The sequence below is a fragment of the Leopardus geoffroyi genome, chromosome E1 (genome assembly GCF_018350155.1).
Source record: "Leopardus geoffroyi isolate Oge1 chromosome E1, O.geoffroyi_Oge1_pat1.0, whole genome shotgun sequence".
NCBI lineage: Eukaryota > Metazoa > Chordata > Mammalia > Carnivora > Felidae > Leopardus > Leopardus geoffroyi.
The window spans coordinates 3,032,020-3,051,625 of NC_059330.1; the positions used below are offsets into that span (position 1 = coordinate 3,032,020).

Below are 19,606 nucleotides of genomic sequence, written 5' to 3' on the forward strand. Positions count from 1 at the left end.
CAGGAGGCAGTTACGTAGCTGTGTGGATTTATGCCACTGTGAAGTTAGCGTCTCCTGCTTTGGTTCCCTTTCCTGTTTCCCTCGGCGACTTCTACCTCTCTTCTCAGTTATCTGCCCCTGAAACTGCCCGCTATCCACTGCCCCTTCACATACTTTTTTGTGAAAGATATTTTCTGAAAAAAGCAGAAATGGCATTATGCGTCACATAACGAAGAGGTGGGAGGCCACGTGTCTGCCTTTTCTGGCCGATACAGTGATTTTCTGACCATCAGAGTAATTCTAAATCTGCATTTTAGCCTAGTATAAAAAACAATAAAAATTATTTCATACAGTACATCATGTTCTCTCCTAACCATTTTTAAAATCCCATTTGTTACGAGAATTATGGTATTTAGCTCCATAACTCAAATAATGTGCTTATTTTTTGGTGTCTTGACTTCTCAGCTTTAAGCAAAAAGATGAAGTTAACTCCCATCCCCCCAGTTTTTTATTTTTTGGTCTCTTGGTTATTTTTATAACTTTAAATGACATGCTTAAACCTCTGTTTCTCAATTTATTACACTCTCAGCTCCTTGTTGTGTTTGTGAGTTCTCTGTCCCATCTTGCACTCTCCACTGGTTGGTTGTAAAAACTGAAAACTTGTAGCATCTACAGTGTTCTGCCCCCCCCCCCCCCCCCCCCCCCCCCCCCCCCCCGTGTGTACTGTCCATCGTAGAGCAGGAGCTGGGCTCTTGGGTCGTTTTGTTTGCGCCACTCAACCGTGTGTCAAGCATTTGGTTTTTTATGGTTTACTCAAAATATGCCCAGTTTTTTCCTATTTGTATCCTAGCTGGCCTGTAGGCCTTTTTCCTTTTCCTGGCGCTCTCAATTACCACCTTCTTCTGGTGGGTGGAAGAAGCCAGGCCTTTCTTTGCCAGGTCTCGTGTCTCGCAGCTTCTCACGGTCCCTTCCCGCCTGCGCTTGGATAGGCTCGTGGCTTCTCTGCTGCGGTTCTCTGCCCTTCGCCCCTGGGTTGGCTCTGCGTGTTCCTGGACTTCCTGTCCCCAACTTTCTTTGTTCCTTGTTTGCTTTGCTTATTACGTTAAGTGGTTTATTCAGAAATGGTGCCCGAATGGTGACCTTGGGAGTCCCTGTGTGGTTTATCCATTGAGTTGACAGCCTGCCTCCCAGACGTCACCAGAGCTTTTGGTCTGCGGTTACTTGCCAGCCCTGCGTGCTCTTAGGGATGTTTCATTTACCACTTCTTTGTCCTCCTTTGTCCGCTGACTTGAACTGGAAGCTCCGTCCCCACTCCTGCATCCTCTTCCACTGAGAAATCAAGGCCATCTGATTTCAACTTCTTCGTTTCCCCTCTTACCTTCTTTTGTTACTCTCATCGCCTGTGTTTGTAGCCATTCTCCCTTTTTATCTCCGTGGTCAGAGTATCATGTTCTGCCCATGGCTGATTTTGTCCCTCTGTGCCTTGGATCCCAGGTCTTCCAGCCCTCTTGTCGGTGTCTCCTATATTTTTAGCGTTTTACTGTGTCGGAATATTTGTATGTAATCTTTACGGGTTGCACATTATGTGTTATGTACATACTTTGTATGTGATATTTGTGTATTACGAATCCTACAGTGTTTAATCCAAGTAAAAGCATCCATTCTTTCCTTTTACCCTATGTCTCTCTTTAACGGTCACGCTCTTTCTCCCTTCCCTTCACAGCAAGGCTTTTTGAAAGTGTGTCTTCATTTATTGTTAGCATTTTTTTACCGTGTTCATGCTCCCCAGACAGCCCAGTCTGGGCTCTGTTCCCTGCTCATTGATGATCTCAGCACCGCCAAACCCAATGGATGCTCTTTGTTCTGACCTACTTCTTGAAACATTCAACACTGACTTTTTTATAAATGCCTTTTTTTTTTTTTTTTTAAGTTTTATTTTAGAGAGCGAGAGTGCGAGCAGGTGAGAAGGAGAGAGAATGAATCTCAAGCAGGCTCCATGCTCTGCGGGAGCTTGACGTGGGGCTCGATCTCACTAGTGGGATCATGACCTGAGCCGAAATTAAGAGTCAGCTTAACTGGACACCCAGGCACTTCCCCCCTTTTCTCTTTCTTTGAGAGAGAACGAGCATGTGCACGTGATGCCTTCTTTGCTTCTCTGATCCTGTGTCAGGTCTGCTTCCTGCCTTCCTGCCCGTTCTCTTTGTCATCTTGGTGGGTCTTCATATGCGCGCCCTTTCAGGGTTGATTTTACTCAGAGTTCTGTCCTTGAATTCCTGATCTCCTTCACAGCCGTGACCTTGCCTGCTCCCTGGCGTGAATATCTTCTAAATCTTCATTTCTAGACCACTCTTTTCCCGAGTGTCAGACTGCAGGTCTGTACTACTGATCCCTCAGACACAGGTCGTGCTGTAGCACGGTGTTCACTCAGCAAGTATTTGAATGAATGTCTTGAATGTAGGAAATGAATGGCTCTCTAATAGTCCACAACTCAGAAAGGAACCTGGCATCTGTCTCTGTCTACTTGTGCCACATTTTTCTTAGTGAAGGTCAGGATTATAGCTGTAATCCTTGGTAACACTGAGGGGAATAACTTGTTCTGAGCTCATGATGTCAGAGTCAGCATAAATATCCCCTCTTTCTGTTAGTGAGGTGATTGTGGCTTAAATGGCTACCATTATCCACTGAGAAAGTACAATTTTAGTCTTGAAATAGAAGTGTCTTAAAATGCAGATTTTTATGTACAGCTACTGTTTTGACAACCAGATCATTCCTCCTTCTTTCCGTAGGCTTTAGAATCCAAATTAGCGGCTTGCAGGAATTTTGCAAAGGACCAGGCATCACGAAAATCCTATCTTTCAGGGAATGTTAACTGTGGGCTGATGAACAGCGACAGCACAAAGTTCCCTCGATCGGGACACACGTCTTTCTTTGACAAAGGGTAAGTCTTGGACCTTTTAAATGATAGTTTGGAGCAGTGACGTTGCACGTTATTAAGTGAGCTTATTGAACTTGGAAAAGGTAAACTGTGTCCGGTAAACCTACCTGAGATGGTGTCACCCAGATCTCAGGGGACCTGAAATCTGTTGTCTTCAGGTCCCCATGGAGTCTGTTGCCCTGGGAGCTCTGAGGCTTCCGTCTTGGGAGGCAGACTCTTGCAAGGCAGCAGTGTTAGGCTCTGGGCATTCAAGGTGGCCGTGGTACCGTCCTTGTCGTCAGGGTGCTTCAAGGCTGGGAGATGTTCTCGACCAGTTTGTGGTAAGGGTGGACGAGAGCACTGTGGTCGTGACCGTGCGGACTCTGTGTTTTAGAAAAATAGGAACCCTCTGGATCAAATACAGTTCAGGAGGCACCGGTTCAGTATGATGAGGAGGTGGTTTGGGGGAGTTGAGAATTAAAAAAAAACTGGCTTAAGTTGGAAGCAGTGGTACGCCCTCAGTGCAGGGGGTTCCAGCTGGTACAGGTGCCTAGAGAGTAAACCCCCTTACGCCTGTTCCTAGGCACGTAGGGTCCTGTTCTCCTGCGTCTGCCGCATGCTTTTGAGAGTCTGTGGGGCTGTACCTTAGATACTGCTCTGCTGCCCCCTACACGACTCAGGCTTTCGAGATCTTTCCATGTCAGCACATATTGTCATACCTTGAGTGAAAGAGACCGACGCTGCACGGTTATCCTTTGGATGTGCCTTGATTTAGCTACAACCGGTTAGGACCGTGGTCTGGGTAGGCTGACCACGTCACCTCACATAGAGGCTGTTCTTGTTCTATGAAAGCAATACAGATGCAAGTCTAGAGATTTTCAGCTTTTTTTTTTTTTTTTTTTTTTTAAGAGAGACAGAACAAGAACGGGGGGAGGGGCAGAGAGAGAGAGAGAGAGGGAGGGAGGGAGGGAGAATCCCAAGCAGGCTCCATGTTCAGCACAGGGCCCAACGCTGGACTTGATCCCATGACCTTGGGATCATGACCTGAGCTGAAATCAAGAGTCAGACGCTCAACTATAACTGAGCCACCCAGGCGCCTCCAGAAATTTCAGTTTCTTAAAGGAGCTTTCCTCACTATGGCACATTTAGGGAGGACTGGATGTGGTACACAGTCCGCTCTGAACAGCGCCTTTTGTCCACCCTTGTGGAGTGTTCTGGGTTCTCTCTCTCCCTTACGGGAGTTCTTCCTTCAAGTATACACATTTCAGTAAGGAGCACGTTCTAGAATAGCAGTATATGAATCAGAGCTTCATTCTGACCATTGGGATTCCTCAGGGAGCGTAAGTATAAAATTAATTTTCCTCGGTTTAGGGGTTTCAGGCAATCTTGAGGAGTGCCTGTTTTCATACTGTAATGGCAAGCGGAATAAATAAATACTTTACATGAAAGTTACCATTCACAGGGGGAGTTTAGGGGTAGTTTTCCTGAGCGATGAAAACAGTACCTAATTATTTTTTCCAACTTGTGATTTTTGCAACTTGTAATTAACCTGCAATAGAGTAGTTATTAGTCTTTATCTGGCATCGTACTTCCTGCCTCGGATGCCCTGTGACGTGAGAACAGGCGTGAACCAGAAATGGACTGCTTGGAGGGATGCCTTTGTATGTAGAGGGTCCTTAGAACAGTCACGATGAGGGAGGTGTAACATGGTCAGTTCAGGGTCACTGCTCCTGGCTTCTTCCTGAGCGCTGATGCAGAGCCCCGGGGCAGGGATGCCCAGAGATGGACCCAGTCTAAGGTAGTTGTGGAGGATTCGGAGTAACCTGGAACCAGGCGTGGGCTTTGGGCACCATCGCGGAGCCCCTGTCCCCTGAGGAACATCCTGGGTGCTCGCGTAGGCTTTATTTTCGGAACCGAACCTGGAGGCGTGCCTCCTGAGAGAAACAGTTACAGATGCTATTTAGTTTTGGCTTAAATAATACACATTTTTAATAGAACTATTTGGTAAGAATTAAATGTGCTTATTGTGGGCCTGCCTTTTCCCAAGTGCTTAGTTTATATGGATTGTACATACACACCCGGATATTAACCTCTTTCTGGAATTAGGTTTGTCTAGTTGCCATATCCCCGAGGCTCACTCTGGTGCTTTTGCTGTGTTTGTCCTTCCTTGCCCCTTTGCTTGGATTCCGGCTTCCCTCTGGCCTGCCTGGCTCTAAACTCTGCCTTTCTTCCTGCTGCCGCAGTGACTAGATAAAATCTAACGATGCAGAAGGAAGGGGGGGGGGAATATCCCACCTCCCAGTTCCACTTTTCAGTCTGGTGGGTTAAAAGAAAAAACACCATTTCTTACAGAAGCGTAGAAGTGTGTAGCTTGGACTTTGAGCAGCAGGAAAAACTTCATTTTAAAAAGCCTTTGGCTCTGGAACCTGCCTGTCCTGCGTCCCGCTCCGGAGGAGTGTGTCTGTGGCTCTGTCACTGAGCTTACCAGTGCCCCACGGTGAGGGAGGGGCTTCAGTAGAGGAGGTGCGTGCGTGTGTGCCTGCCCCGCCCCTCCCCTTCCCTCAGAATCCTGAGATGCAGTGAGGCCTGACCACATGGAACCACATGATACCGCCTTCTCCTCAGTAGTGCATGTGATTTGAAAATATCCTGTAAGTTCTGGCAATCTGAGGGCTTCCCAGAAACAGGGTTTTATCTAGTCTGATCGCTTCTGCCGGTTTCTAGACTGTGGCTCGCTGGACCTCTTTCCCCGGCATGGCTCCGTGTCCTCCAGCCACTGGTGGCCCTTCGTGTTGAAACCTCACGTGTAGCACAGCCACCAGACTTCTCTCGAAAACGTTTTCTTCATCCGCTTTCGCTTCGTCTCTGTAGTAGCATGTACCCTGGTCTGTAAGCCGGGCTCCTGTCGTTTGGGCTGTGTGTAGGTGGGTGTAGACTAGACCACTTTGAGGACACGCTGTGAAAATCGTACTTGTATTACTGTGTAATGTTTTTTCCTTTTTTTTTTTTATTAGGCAAGAAAAAGTCATATTTCCCACGTTGTTCATGGGTAACTGAATTTGTTTGCTGTGCTCTTTTCCTTCTTTCGCAGTCATGGTATATGGTGGAAGACGCATTAACAGAGTGGTGTTACTAACTGCATGGGGCTGACTCTGCTTTAACCAGCTTAACAGCCCGCGAGTGGCCTGTCAGGTTCCCGTTGGGCCGACTGTCCCCCTTCGTACTGGCTCGGCTGCGCAGGACAAGACAGTTGGTGGTGGCGGTCCTGGGGCCGTTGTGGTCGGCAGGCCTGTGACCCCTGTGACGTAGGGTCAGGGGTTGCGGTGATGATGCTGGAAGTCTGGGCCAGGGGGTGGAGTGTCCCTGTCAGGCCCGGGGATCACATCTGATTCGACTTCATGGGACTAGGGTTCTTCCTGCTGCCCGGAGCCCTCTGTTTTCTCAAGGCAGGCGCCAGTGCTGGTGGGGGCTCTCTCCTCCACACTCGTGTATCCCCAAGTATGCTGGAATGTTCTAGACGGACTTGTGTGTGTACGATCTGTCCTGTCAGGAATGCACCTTTCAGTTCGCAGAGCTGCTGGAGCTTGTGTGAGCATCCGTTCATCCGGGAGCCTGCGCTCACGCAGCACCTCCAGCCTTCTCTCGTCCTGTCCTTGCTGCTCGGAAGGGTTCCGTCTCCGTGCTTTGTCTCTGTCACGAGAGGTTTCTTGCCCTCCTGACTAGCTCTGTCCGCCTTCTCACTTCTTCTGTTGCCATTTTACAGCCGACCTTGGTATCTGCCCTTAGCTAGATTCTCCATTTTTCAGACTCTCGAACCAGACTATGGTGGTAAGACCATGACATTTCATAGCTTCTGGAACCTTTTTGGTGTAGGTGATTCCCAGATCTGGTTCTCCATCCCTGCCCGTTCCCTCTCCACTGGGACATGTCCCTTTGGCTCTTTTGCTGCTCCTGAAACCAGATGTGGGGGGCGGGGGGTGTTGCTTCTCTTGGAGCCTTTTCCCCACTGCACAGCTTTCTGTTCCCCAGAGGACCTCGGCAGACAGCCTCCTCCTTCTGCTCCTCCTCCCTTCCTCCTCCCCCTTCCTTTTTCCCTTCCTTTGGTTTGTTTCTCTTTCTCTCTCTTCCCCTTCCTTCCTTCCTTCCCTCCCTTCCTTCCTCTTTCTTCTCCTCCCCCTCGCCCCCCACCCACCCCCACCCGGCCTTTTACTTCCCACACCTTGACTCAGGTGCCCAGAGAGGCCCTGGCAGATTGTTACTCTCTCTGTGCATCACCCTGCCTTCAAATCAAGAATTCGCATTCTGCCCACACAGAGGAATCGCCCACCTACTTGTTTTCCTCTTATATTCTGGATTGCACTGCTGCTTTCCCTGTTAGAGCCGGGCGGCATTGGGAGCACCGGAGTTGTTGCCGAGGGCTGTCAGGTGCCCTCTGACCAGGCGCAGACAGGGAAGAGAGAATGTGGCCTGCGCCCCCATTGACAAGTTCACGGGGTGAGCCTAGGCTGGGCTTGGGCTTGCTTTGGTCTCTTTAGTAATAGAACGATAGGGACGAACTTGGCGTTTTTTAAGGTCTATCTAGCTTGAAAATGCAGGAACCCCAGCCCTAAACCTGCATGTGGGGCCATTCTCCTGGGATTTTTGCACGTCCCTGGGGGAACAGGTGCCGGCCGCTGCTTGGTGCCCAGCGGGGCCTGGGCCGTGCTCTGGGACCGGAGTCTGGTGGTCACGTGTTTAAAGCGGAGGCCTGCCTCGTTGTTGCTGAGCGTCTAGGACTAGGAAGTGAGTCCTGGGGCCCTGGGACTGGCCGGTTGAATGACAGCCGGGGCTTGTCCCGTGGAGGCTGCAGTGGCAGGCGGGGTGCGGCCCTGCCCTGAGGAGAGTCACAGGCAGAATGGAGAGGGTGATCTGAAGTTTTCACAGGTGATGAAGCCTGGATGTCCGCCCTCCCCGAGCCCAGAAAGGAAAGGGGAGCTCCTGGGTGTGCTCGCTGGGGGAGGAAGTCGAGGTGGGGGGGGGGGGTCACGCCTCCCAGAGCCCCTCCTCTTGCTCTTGGTCTGAGTGCACCCGGCTTGATTCCAAAGGCAGCATCTCTGCCCTGAGCTTGGTTACTTCAGAGTTCAGATGTTAACTCTTTCTTCAGAGCGGTCAGGGTCATTTGTCGTCTCTGTGCATGCCCGTTTCTCCGAGTTGCTTCTTCAGTGTATGAAACGATGAACCTGTAGGGTGTGTGTGTCTGTTCTCGTTCCTTTGAAGAGAACCTCTCTCCCTGAGCCCGTGTTCAACTCCCCGGACCCCGGTGATGAGCAGGTGGTGGCAGAGGGGGCGGGGGACAGCGATGGCACGCGTGGCACAGTGCAGGCCCCGCGCTTGGCTGCACCTCTCAGATCGCTAGTGGGGCGGATTCCCCGGGAGTGTGTTCAGTATGGAAGGGCTGCGTGGCTTCCTGAGAGAGGTTCCAGCCCTGAGCTCCTTCGCTGGCTGCTTCCTGTGGCTGTGGGGGCCGCTGGGCGGGGCTGGGGCACTCTGCACCTTCTGGGCCTGGGTGCCGGGTGCTGGCTGCAGGCTCTGGGGGCTGGGCTGGGCTGGGCACGGCACTCAGGCCTCTGCAGAGAAGCCTCCCCTGTCTGGCTCTGCTTGGGAAACAGTTTAACAGTTACTTCTTCCTCCGTCTTGTTAAGATATTCACGTGTAGTGTAGGAGATTGGGAAAACAAAGAAAAAGTATAAAGTATTAAACAAAATTTACCCGCTACCCAGATGGAGGAAGAGTAACTCGTTAAATTTTCTTTCCGTAACATCTATGATTTTATATACATATATGTGTAGCGTCCCCCTCCCCGCACATTCTAGCACATTCTAGCTGTAGCTGCCTAGAAGTAACGTCCATTTATATAAGAGGTTGCAGTTTAGAATCTAGCACGTAACTACCTTTTTCCTTCACGTCGTTGAACACATACAGGTCGGTAACTGCTCGTTCTACCTAGTGTTAATTACGTTCTGAGTATTTCCCCGTGCTATTAAAGAAGGCTGTGGCATGTGTTTTTAATGGCCGTATAGAATTCATTGTTGAGTTGCACCATCATTTATTTAGCGACTTCCCCGTTGGCAGACACTCAGCCCAGCTCTGCAGGGGAGCGGTCAGGGCTGTGGCTGGCAGGATGGAGTTGCCGAGCGGGGAGCATGTAATCTCGCTCCGGCACCCCCGAGTTCTCAAGGCTCTGACCGGCTGGCGCCTTCCTGGCAGCCTCTCTCCCCTGGCCCCACGATCCTGCTGTGGGCCGGAAGGGGAGTGCCCGTAGAGGGCACGTGCATTTCTTGTCGGGTGTCGAGTGATTTTAAATGACAGTGTCTCTCTCTCCCCTCCCCTCCCTTCCCTTCCCCTCTGTGCTCTGGTCACCCCCACAGGGCAGTAAACGGCTTTGACCCAGCGCCTCCTCCTCCTGGTCTGGGCTCCTCGCGCCCATCGTCAGCACCGGGTATGCTGCCTCTCAGTGTGTGAGTGCCCGGCCTCCGGGTGGGGGCGCCTGTCCTCCTCCAACAGCCCAGGACACCCACGCCTCGTCCCTCGGTGCCTGGGCCCGGCCTGGGCCCCTGCGTCTGCCTCCCCACGGCTGGCAGAGGGCAGGCTGCATGCGGCGGCGGCTGCTGGGCCCTGCCTGGCCCCAGGACTCTGCGCGATATCAATACTGGCTATTTTCTCTTCTCGCCGTGGTGCCGTTGGTCTCACATGATTGCACTTTTGTGGGTCACAAGGTGGCACGTCCGTGTACTCCTTGGTCACTGGATGCAGAAGTACCCATCATCATCACGCCTGCCCCATAGCTCCCACCCAGCTGTACGGATAGGGTTTAGTTGTGTTTAAGACATTGCCGACCTTCTAGAAGGTCTCCCCCAGATCAGGTCAACACGTGCCCCCGCCCCTCCCCCCCAGCTCCCGCCCACGCTTCTTCAGCGCTCATGATCGCGTGTTCTCCAGCTCCACTCCCCACCGTGTGACCTGCTGCTGGTCGGGGGTCGGGAAGGTCACCGAATTAGGGAACATTTTCTGCACCTTCTGATTTTACTTTAGCGGTTATCATTCCATAGACTTGCCTCCCAGAGCAGCGAAATGCCCGTCTGGACCCCAGCTAGCGGGAGCCTCTGGGGCCGGGCACCATCTGCTCCTCATCTGTGTGCCTCAGACTCGGGGTGAGGGGCGGGGGCAGCCTCCTTGCCAGCTCTCTGGTCCTTCAGTTAAGCGACATCTTTCAGGGCGTTTTGTTTTGTCCTCTGAGGGCCTGTCCACTTGTGTTAGGAAGCGTCGCGCGGCCCCACTCAGGGGGCTTCTGGTGGGCAGACTGGCCGTAAGTGGTTGCTCCCGATCATCTTGATTACTCTCATGCTGCATTTACTGTTTACATTTGTTTTATTGTACATAGGTTTGTAAACATTATCGCCTAAGATATTTGTATATAACTTGGGCTTTGTAGCTTTTATTTATTCAGAACTCACACGGCATGTTAATGACTTACGATGGTGTCCTACTCTGGGCAGCTGCATAGGATCATCATGTGGTTAAAAGAAAATACTTCCCCTCAAAAAAGTCTTTTAATGTGGAAACAATAAATTTCACAGAAAAAACCAAAACAAAACGGATTGAGGTTGCTTTATTGGGTTTCTGCCAGCCTGGGAGAGAAGACCAGAGTTGCAAAGCCAGGTTCAGAAATGTCCCTTGGGTTCCGACTCGAGGTGTGCAGACAGATGGCAGCTGTGTGTGTGTGTGTGTGGGGGGTGGGGGCGGGGGAGGTGCAAAGAAAAGCTGGGCGGTCTCCCCAGGAGGTGTCTGATGCAGGTGTTCTCATGCTGGTTCTTGGTGCCGGTCTCTGCTCGTAGCTGTGATTTCCAGGAGTTTCCAGGAAGGCCCGGGGCTGCACATGGTGGTCTGGGAAGAGGGAGGAGGGAGGGACAGGGTGGTGGATCCAGGAGCCCGCCCTCTGGATGTGTTGCTTTTAGGACATGTGTCCGTGTTCTGGGGCTGGATGTCACTTGGCTCTGGGCTTCTCTCCTCATCCCTCAGGTGGATGTTGGCAAGTGAGAGAAGATGCCGGGTGTTTGGGAGCAAAGACACAAAGCGACTGGATTTGAGGGACGGGGAGACTGGGGCGGCTGTACGAATGTGTCAGGTTCTGAACCCTAATGCTTGTCATGATGAGTGGAAATAAACCAGATAGTCTGTAGTCTTAAAACTGTAAGTGAATGAAAAGTGAATCCAATCTGTAAGCAAATAAGAAACATGAATAAGTCCGATACCTTTGTAAAAATTTCTTCTGTTAGTACGGGGCAGGTATATCCTGTTAGTCGGTTCTGAGATTGTGTTGTAAGCGGACTCCCCGAGAGACCCTCGGGGTGCTGGGTGTGCTGGGCCTGGGTGCGCCGGCCGAGCAGTTGCGAAGAGAACTCGTCTCTACTCCCAGCTTCTATCCCAACCATCTCTGCAAGGATTGGATCCGATCAGAGGTTTAAGGACCTAGCAGGTCTCTGTATTTATGCAGGAGCCTCAGATGGAAAACAGAAGTGGAGCTAATGCAGTTAAGGCACGGATGAGTCCCTGAGCCCTGAATCCTGGCCCCTGGCTCCCAGATGATTTCTCACTTCCCTTCCAGCCAGACGCCCCTGGGATGATCCCCTGCAGACTGTTGGTCAGTGAGGACTGGGGGGTGGGGGGGCGCTGGCTGCAGGAACCCATGTGTCTGTCATTTACCAGATGTTGCCACCTCTGGGTCCAGGAGAGCATGGGCCAGGTCCATGAAAGGGCCGTGTGAGCTGCAGGCTTCAGGAGGAGACCCTCACGTATTTTTGGGTGTTTTTGTAGCTGCAGCGGCCCCTGGCACAGGAGCCCCTGAGGAAGCCGGCTGACTTCTTGGTCTTATCCTCCGCCTTCCGTTTGGATCATTTGGCTGAAGAGGCTACTTTGTACTTGCTCAGATAGTACGTTATGTCACCAGGCATGAAAGTTACCACGGACTTTTTAAAAAATATTTATTCTTGAGAGAGTGTGTGAGCAGGGGAGGAGCAGAGAGAGAGGGAGACACAGAATCCGAAGCAGGCTCCAGGCTCTGAGCTGTCCGCACAGAGCCCGACGCGCAGCTCGAACCCACGTACCCATGAGATCGTGACCTGAGCTGAAGTCAGACTCTTAACCGACTGAGCCCCCCAGGCGCCCCGACCCTGGACTGTTTGCCCATCCAGCCGTCAGCCGCCCGTCTCAGTGTGCTCTCTCGCCAGGACTCCTGATGCCCTGCTTAGCCTGGCTCTCACGAACCCTTGAGGAGCGAGCCCTCCCTGCGCTGGTCCCCCCAGGTAGTGACACGCAGCTTCGCCGCCCGTCCCCACCCCTTGCTCCCCAGACGCCTTCCTACAGGCGAGCAGGGGCCAGTGTTCTGCTTCAGAAACTGCACCCCATCAACTCAGTTAAGAGCAGAAGCCAGAGGTGTAATGCTGAGCTCAGGAGAGGACGGGAGAACGAGATACAGGTGGCCTGAGAGCAGAAGAGCTGGCTCAGCCCAGCTTTCAGATGGGAAGGGGGGCGCAGAGTTTCCGTTTCGGGCCTGAGCTCACACAGCAAGGTCACAGAAAAGCTGGGACTGGAAACCAGCTTGGGTCTTTTCTGCTGTATGCTCCACTCTTCCAGGCTTGGGGCCTCGCTGGCTGGCCTCGACTCTGTTTCGTGTCTCAGGAGATGAGCCGGTTTTGGCTGCTTGGAAACCGCGAGCCGCGGGGGCTCACACAAGCTTGGTCTCCCAGGCCTGTGCCGGTCGGGTACCGACTCTGCTTCTCCCAGCCGGGCCTTCTGAGGGCCAACGTGGACACTGGCACCTCTGGGAAAGGGGAGGTGTCCGGGGGCGGAGAGCGTCCTGCCTGGCTGCTGGCTGCTGGTGGGAACGAGGCCAGCCCGGGGATGGGTCCCAGCAGTGAGGTTAGAGGACGCTAAGATGAGCCTTTTCATCATTCCAGCTTTACTTCATCGACTGTGTTCCTGTCGATATTTGCCCCAAAGTTTGAAGCAAATTGAGAACATTCGCTGGACCTTAAAAACGGAGGCTTGTTACTTGAGTCTTTCCTAAAAATGGGGGCCGGGTGAGGAGGCGTGTTTGTGAGTCACTTCCCTGTGACTTCACGCGTCTCACCTGAAAACTGGTCCCGTGGCAGTTAAAAACATGATACACGGAATGCGGTAGCCCTTTTGTAAGGATTAACGTGGTGGACTTCCTTTATAGCTAGCGCGAGTCAAGAGGCAAATTTGAAACGGGAACACAGCTTGCAGGTGCTGGGGCCGGGCGACCACGTGGGGTTGGCCATTCAGAGTCACGCTTGCCCCCACAGGTCTTCTGCTAGGGTTTCCTGTCCTCTCTGAAGCCTCCCCGAGGGAAACGAGGCACGCTGAACCCAGATCTGCCCGTCTGTGGGGTGTTTTCTAATACCCCCATCACGATCCGTCACGATCCGTCGGTGGGAGGCGAGGGAGGAGGGCGCTCGGCTGGCAGGCCTGGGCAGTAGGTTCTCTGGCACGCGCTTGGACTCACGGTCGGGAGAGTGAGGTCTGAATGAGCTCAGAGCCCCGTTGCTCCCTGTAGGTAGTCGGTGGAGTTAAGAAACACGGTTTTTTGGTCTTCAAAGATAGTGATTGCTTTAGCCAGGGAGGAAAAAAAATCAAGTTCCGTTGTCACCTAGGATTTAGGAGAATAGGTACACTTTTGCATTACTGGTGTCACTAAGTTACTCTCTGAAAGCTTTTGATCAGTGTAGCAGTGTGATCTGCTAGGAAAACTCTTCTCTTTCTCCTTTTGGGAAAATCGCCCATAGCAGTAAGGACGAATAAAACAGTCTCAGCGGCATTAACGTGAATGTCTGATGGCCGGGGAGTGGTCAGGAGGACTCTGTAGCTGAACAGGATACCACGGGGCCGTTGAGATGTGGGCGTGCGGACGTGCTAACACACGGGGATGGGAGTAGCCACTGGGAAACGGACACGGATGAGCGTGTTGTCTGCAGCTTTATTTAAAAAGAAAAAAAAAAAGAAAAGAAAAAGATGCAAATAGTTTGTGTGTTTTACAGTTTCCTGTGAAGTTGCCCAAATTCATTTTTCAAAATGGAAGTGACCCAACAGATTTTCTTTCCTGGGCCAAGTTGGCCCGGAGACCTCTGTGCTGAGAATTCGGGCCGGGAGCACAAAGCAGGGGCTCCCTGACCTCTGCCGGCCGACTGGCCGTCCCTGTTGGGCAAGTTAAAAATACACATACCCCTCAGGCTCCCCAGAATCTCCTAGAATCTCAAACCCAGCACCTGTAAGATACACCTTTATTTTGCGACCCATTAAGAAAACTGCGCCAAGGGAAATGCTCGTTTAGACTTTTTATATTTATCGAAAGAGCTCTTTCTGACCACTTTAGGCACGTTTCCGTATCACGGTTCGTCAATAAAAAGTAAAACAGAAGAGGTGTTCTTGAAATTTTGCACTGTGGTTCCGGCGCTCTGAACTGTCACCGCCCAGAGTTCTGTTGTGTTTCCCCAAACAGCGTCGTCCTCTGGGCCATGGTGGGCGTTGGTGACGTTCAGCACTACTGAAGAGCTTTATTTTGCTCTTGGCTCCAGAAGTTTCTTCTAAGTTGCTGATACTTACTCTGCAAGGTCTGATGTCGGGCTTTCCCGACCTGACCAGGAGGAGCCTGGCGATGACAAGGTCACAGTTGCCCCTTGTTGATGGCGATCGTGGGAGATGATGCCCATATGTGAGAACATGGGCATCTCAGAATCTGTGCAGCACAGCACTTCGAGGGAGGGCTCTGTCAGAGCCAGTGTTTCACGGTCTTGATTGTGTCACGTGACGTCATTAAATAAGGTTTCATGACATCCGGGCAGCAGGGAGGGAGCCATTAGGCTACTCAAAAAACAAACAGACCTCGCTGACTTACTCAGATGCGAATTTCTGGTTCCGCATCCTTGTTAGAGAGTTTTGCGTTTGATTTCTGGCAAGAATTGCATGAGACCCTTCACGCGATTTGCTAGATTCCCCAATGGCAGCCTGGCGTGCAGGGTCCTCGGCTGGTCCTCCCAGCTGGCACAGGACACGGCGTTTTAGTCAACGCTTGGGATGCAGGAAAGCTGTTGGTGCAGACGTGTCCCTCCCAGGGTGACTGGAAGCCTCTGCGGATTGGGATTTGGCTCTGGTCTCAGCTGCAGGCTTCACGTCCTGTCCTGGAACCAGGGGGAGAGAAGCCACCGTCTCACTTTCTAAACTTTCCAGCCCACGGCCTGTTCCACTATGGGTTCTTTCTTTTTTTTTCTTCTTTTTTTGAGGTGGTCAAGTTCCACCTGACAGGGTGTGGTGTTTCCTGGAGTGTGACAACTGTGGGCACTTTTCTTCCCCAGCGTTGACAACAGCCACCTCTGTGTCCCGACCACACTGGCTTCAGGAGGAAGGGGCCACAGGTCGGTCAGACCCAGAGCCATAGGGAGGGCCGGCTGGGAGCAAGTTTGGTGCTCTGGCCCATACTTCATCGATGTTGGGGTTTCCAGGGATGGAGAAGATAGGTGGCAGTACGGAAATGTGACAGGGCTGGTCTCTCTGATGGCGGGGTTTCAGAAGTATACTCCCGGGGCTCCTGGGCGGCTCAGTCGGTTACGCGTCCGATTTCAGCTCCGGTCATGATCTCACGGTCTGTGAGTTCGATCCCCGTGTCCGGCTCTGTGCTGACAGCTCAGGGCATGGAACCTGCTTCGGATTCTGTCTCCCTCTCTCTCTCTCTGCCCCTCCCCTGCTCATGCTCTGTCTTTCTCTGTCTCAAAAATAAAATAAAAACATTAAAAAAAGTATACTGTCAAGCCAGCCAGGCTAGGGACAGGTCTGTCATCCCCACTAAAGCAAATTAAAATAATCTCTGGGCCATCTGCATTAAAAAAGGAAGCGCCTGCCGTGTTCTGCATGACAGCTCAGAGATAAAACCCCAGCAGAGCCCGACTGCGTCTAAACCTCATCTCGGCAAAGGACAGGGCTTCCCCGGTCCGGCCTGAAATCTTCCGCACGATGTGCCAGGCCCCTGCTGGGTAGCAGCTGGCTGGCTTGAGTCTCTGACGCGCTCGGAGCCCCGCTCCCGCACACCCTCTTCCTTGGGCTGCCTCTCCTTGGACTACAAAGCGGTGGCTTGTTCGGAGAGGTTCCTTCTGGCGAACATCTTTGTGGAATCTGGAATGGGACCGGTCCACGCAGGTGACGTGTCTCCTGATTGTGCTGGCGTGGGACGGCCGAGCGGCGTGGGAAACACCGTTACCGCTGTCGACGTAACACCAGTTAAGCCGGCCACCAGGCAAGGGTTCCTGCTTTTTGCGAAAAGCTCCAATTCCACAGACGCCTGGTGGGATGTTGAACGTGAGGGTGAGGACACGCGTGAAACATGGTACTGCACTCCTCCTCTTGTGTGGTAGTGACACAGGGCAGAGGGAGTGCTTTTGCCTTTTTTTTTTTTATTACATCCCCACCACAGCCAGGCAGCCTGGCCAACCAGAACCGGCCTGACCGGAGACTGTCACGGAATAGAAAAAAAACCCCACATTCTCTAGGGGGTTGTGTGTTCCCTCGTGTTTCATTTCAGCCTCTCCTCATTGGCCCACACTAGGGAAGCTGCCCTTGGATCTCACCCCTGAATCCTCCCCAAAGCATTTTAAGAAAAAAATTTTTAACGTTTATTTTTGATAGAGTGCGTGAGCAGGGGAGCAGCAGAGAGGGGAGGCACAGGATCCGAATCAGGCTCCAGGCTCTGAGCTGTCAGCACAGAGCCCACGCGGGGCTCAAACCTGCAAACTGCAAGATCACGACCTGAGCCGAAGTTGGACGCTTAACTGACTTGAGCTACCCGGGTGCACCCCCCCCCCTTTTTTGTTTTTTTATTTTTGAGAGCGTGAGCAGGATTTGGGGAGGGCAGAGCGAGCAGGAGATGCAGAATCTAAAGCGGGCTCCGAGCTGTCAACACAGAGCCCGAAGTGGGGCTTGAACCCACAAGCTGGGAGATCGTGACCCGAGCCGAAGTCGGACACTTCACCGAGCCACCCGGGCGCCTCTACCCAAAGCATGTGCGGATGTCCTGCCCGAAGCCACAGTCTGAAACCGCTTGAAACACGGAATCCGGTAATGAGCACTGGTTGGTGCCTGAAACCCTCCTGAAGTCTTCATCTCACAGCCCTGAAGTGCCCCCTTTTCCACTAACCGTTGGGTCTCCAGCCCCAGCGGCCCTTTCCCCCCGCCACGTGTCCACACGCTGGGGCCACTGTGTGAGCCGGACTCCTAGCCAAGCCTGCCCAGAGAGCTAGTCCGTCACCCCTCAGCTTCTGGGAGCACAGCGCCCTCGGAAACAGCGGGCCTGGCCGGCCGCGTTTAGAGTCTGGAGTTCACAGCCTCCAGTCAGAGCCCAGGTGGGACGCTGAGAACAGAAGATGAAAACAGATGCCACGTTTACACGATTATTGTCGTTTATTGAGGTCTGTTTATTCTCAACGGGTGCTTTTTCCTCCAAGTAAACAGAGCAGGCGTAAATATCTATAATGAATAAATTTATTGTCTTACAAAAATCATTGTCTAGAAATATGGGAATACAAGAAAAAAGATTCTTTGCAGTCAGGTGTCTGGTGGTCAACAGCCAGTACAATTCGTAAAGGGGGGGAAACCAAAGGTTCCAAACCCACATGACAAATTCTTCCTAACAGATGTTAAAGCTTTTAACCCAAAAGGTTGGTGTTTTCAAGCACGTTGCAGAGGATCAAGGATTTATAATTAACACTGATTCATTGTCACTGAATGTTTATAATACCACTTTGACTAGAGAGGTACATGATATGAAGCCAAGTCAGAACTTATACAGTAAGTTGTTACAGAGGCAAATAATGTATTTAACGTTGTCTTAGTACTGTAGTGTCTAAGGCACTTTCTGTAATGTCAGTTTGCTTAACTATCAACCAAAAACAGAATGCTAAATGTTCACTGTAACACTGTCTGGGGGGAAGGGAGGAGGAGAAATGAAAAAAGGTTCGCGTCCACGGGCATGTCAACATTCAGGCAGATGACATCGGTTCCCAAGGTTCGGTAAAACCTCCTTGACAAACTTGGAGTGAGTCTGGGACACAAAACTACTGTTTCCATTTTGGGCTCAAAGCAGCGGCTGAATTTGCAAAGGTCGGCATGCGAGCCTGGCTGGGGGGGGGGGGGGGGGGGGGGGGGGGGCGGGGGGGGTGCTTTGCACCACCCTCTGCCCGGGGCTATACCTGCGCCTGGACCAGGACTAGTGAGTGCACGGGCAGGGCCTGGGGGGCTCAGGGTCCACGTGGGACCGCCACCCGCAGCCGCACAGACCGGCCCTGGCCGGGGACCGATCACAGGGAGAGATGTGGCGACATGGCCAACTCATGGTGACCCCGAACGGATGCTGCTTCCCCCCAACGCGACCCACCCTCCTGGTCTTTCCGAAGCCCCCTTCACAGTTTGCTCACTGAAATAGTGTCGATCGTTATTCGGAGGAAATACAAGGAGATACGAGTGCAGCTTACGTTCCACAATGTTCTAAGAGACTGGATGTGGCTGAGGAGTCAGGGGCCACATGAACACAGAACTAAATTACCTGTCTGTCGACAGAGAGCATGCAGAGCGACTGGGCAGCCACGGGGGGCGGGGGGGGGGGGAAGGGGAGGGCTGCCCCCCCGATAACCCAGCGACTGGCAACGAGGGTCTGGAGTTTGTCTGGAAAACGATTTCTCTTCTTAACATGGATTATAAAATGGTCTCTTGGTGGATATATGGAAAATAGATGCGAGGATGAGACAGTCTGTTTAATAGGTGTAGGTTCTGTGTACGTATATATATAAAAAGGGGAGCAACTGTACTTAAATCTGAAGCAGGATGCAGTATGTGGAGGCCGGAAAGCCTTAAGACACAGTTGATCTTTCAGGAAGGAATCCCAGAGCTCGCCAGTTTCCTCAACGTGTGGGAGGCCCCGAGGCAGGCTGGCGCCGGCCGAGTTCCCACTGTCCCTCTGTACCGCCTCCGCTGGCTTCCTGGGGCTCTACTCGGACTGGGGCGGCTGCGTCTCGTTGACGTCGCTGGTCTTACTCTCCGTGTCGTCGTCCGACAGCTCCAGCGAGGCCCCTTCGATGTGCAGCTGACGCCGGCCAGACCGGCTGGAGGAGAAGCTGATGGGGCCGCCCCGCCTGGAGAGGACACAGAGCAGACGACGGGGCTGTGCGGTCGTTCCGCCATCTCCGGACTCGAACCGGGCGCCCTTCCTCAGGACGCCGCGTGGGGTGGGCGGGCGGGGTCAGGAGAGGCTCTGCGGCCGCCTCTCCTGCACCCCCGCCAGCACGGGGTGCACCCAGCGGGAGGGCCCCGGTCTGGGACGCCCGAGCCAGCTGTTGGGACAGAGACGGGAAGGAAGACGGACAGAGGCAAGGTCCTACCTGCTGACCAAGCAGCAGCATTTCTACAGCGGCCAGACAGTCCGTGTTTTAATTAGGCTTTGGGGGCCAGGAAGGTCTCTGGGGCACGTTCTTGTTTTGGCTTTTTTTAGAACCCTTTCTTAGCTTGCTGTGCACAAAGCAGCGCACGGCCTGTTTGCTGACGCCCGTGCTGGCACGTTCTGAGGGACGGAGTGAGGCTCTGGGGCAGGTCCGAGTCCGTGTGGGGAGGAGGGCG

At 52.7% G+C, this 19,606-nt stretch overlaps 2 protein-coding genes across 16 annotated transcripts in view; one reads left to right on the forward strand and one right to left on the reverse strand.

Annotated features, from left to right (window-relative positions):
• NDEL1 (nudE neurodevelopment protein 1 like 1) overlaps nt 1–19,606 on the forward strand; it is a 97,527-nt gene that overhangs the window by 43,531 nt on the left and 34,390 nt on the right. For 6 of the 9 annotated variants that reach the window (XM_045490379.1, XM_045490377.1, XM_045490376.1 and 3 more), the window contains one exon: nt 2,766–2,917. In XM_045490379.1, the coding sequence (XP_045346335.1) occupies nt 2,766–2,917 (152 nt within the window). Of the gene's footprint in view, nt 1–2,765; nt 2,918–5,245; nt 5,534–5,907; nt 5,943–9,300; nt 10,527–19,606 lie in introns of those variants that run through there. The other 3 variants (XM_045490384.1, XM_045490382.1, XM_045490383.1) reach the window with 3 other exon arrangements.
• MYH10 (myosin heavy chain 10) overlaps nt 17,380–19,606 on the reverse strand; it is a 135,084-nt gene continuing 132,857 nt past the window's right edge. For all 7 annotated transcript variants that reach the window (XM_045490374.1, XM_045490370.1, XM_045490369.1 and 4 more), the window contains one exon: nt 17,380–19,125. In XM_045490374.1, the coding sequence (XP_045346330.1) occupies nt 18,981–19,125 (145 nt within the window). In that variant the 3' untranslated portion in view covers nt 17,380–18,980. The remainder of the gene's footprint in view (nt 19,126–19,606) is intronic.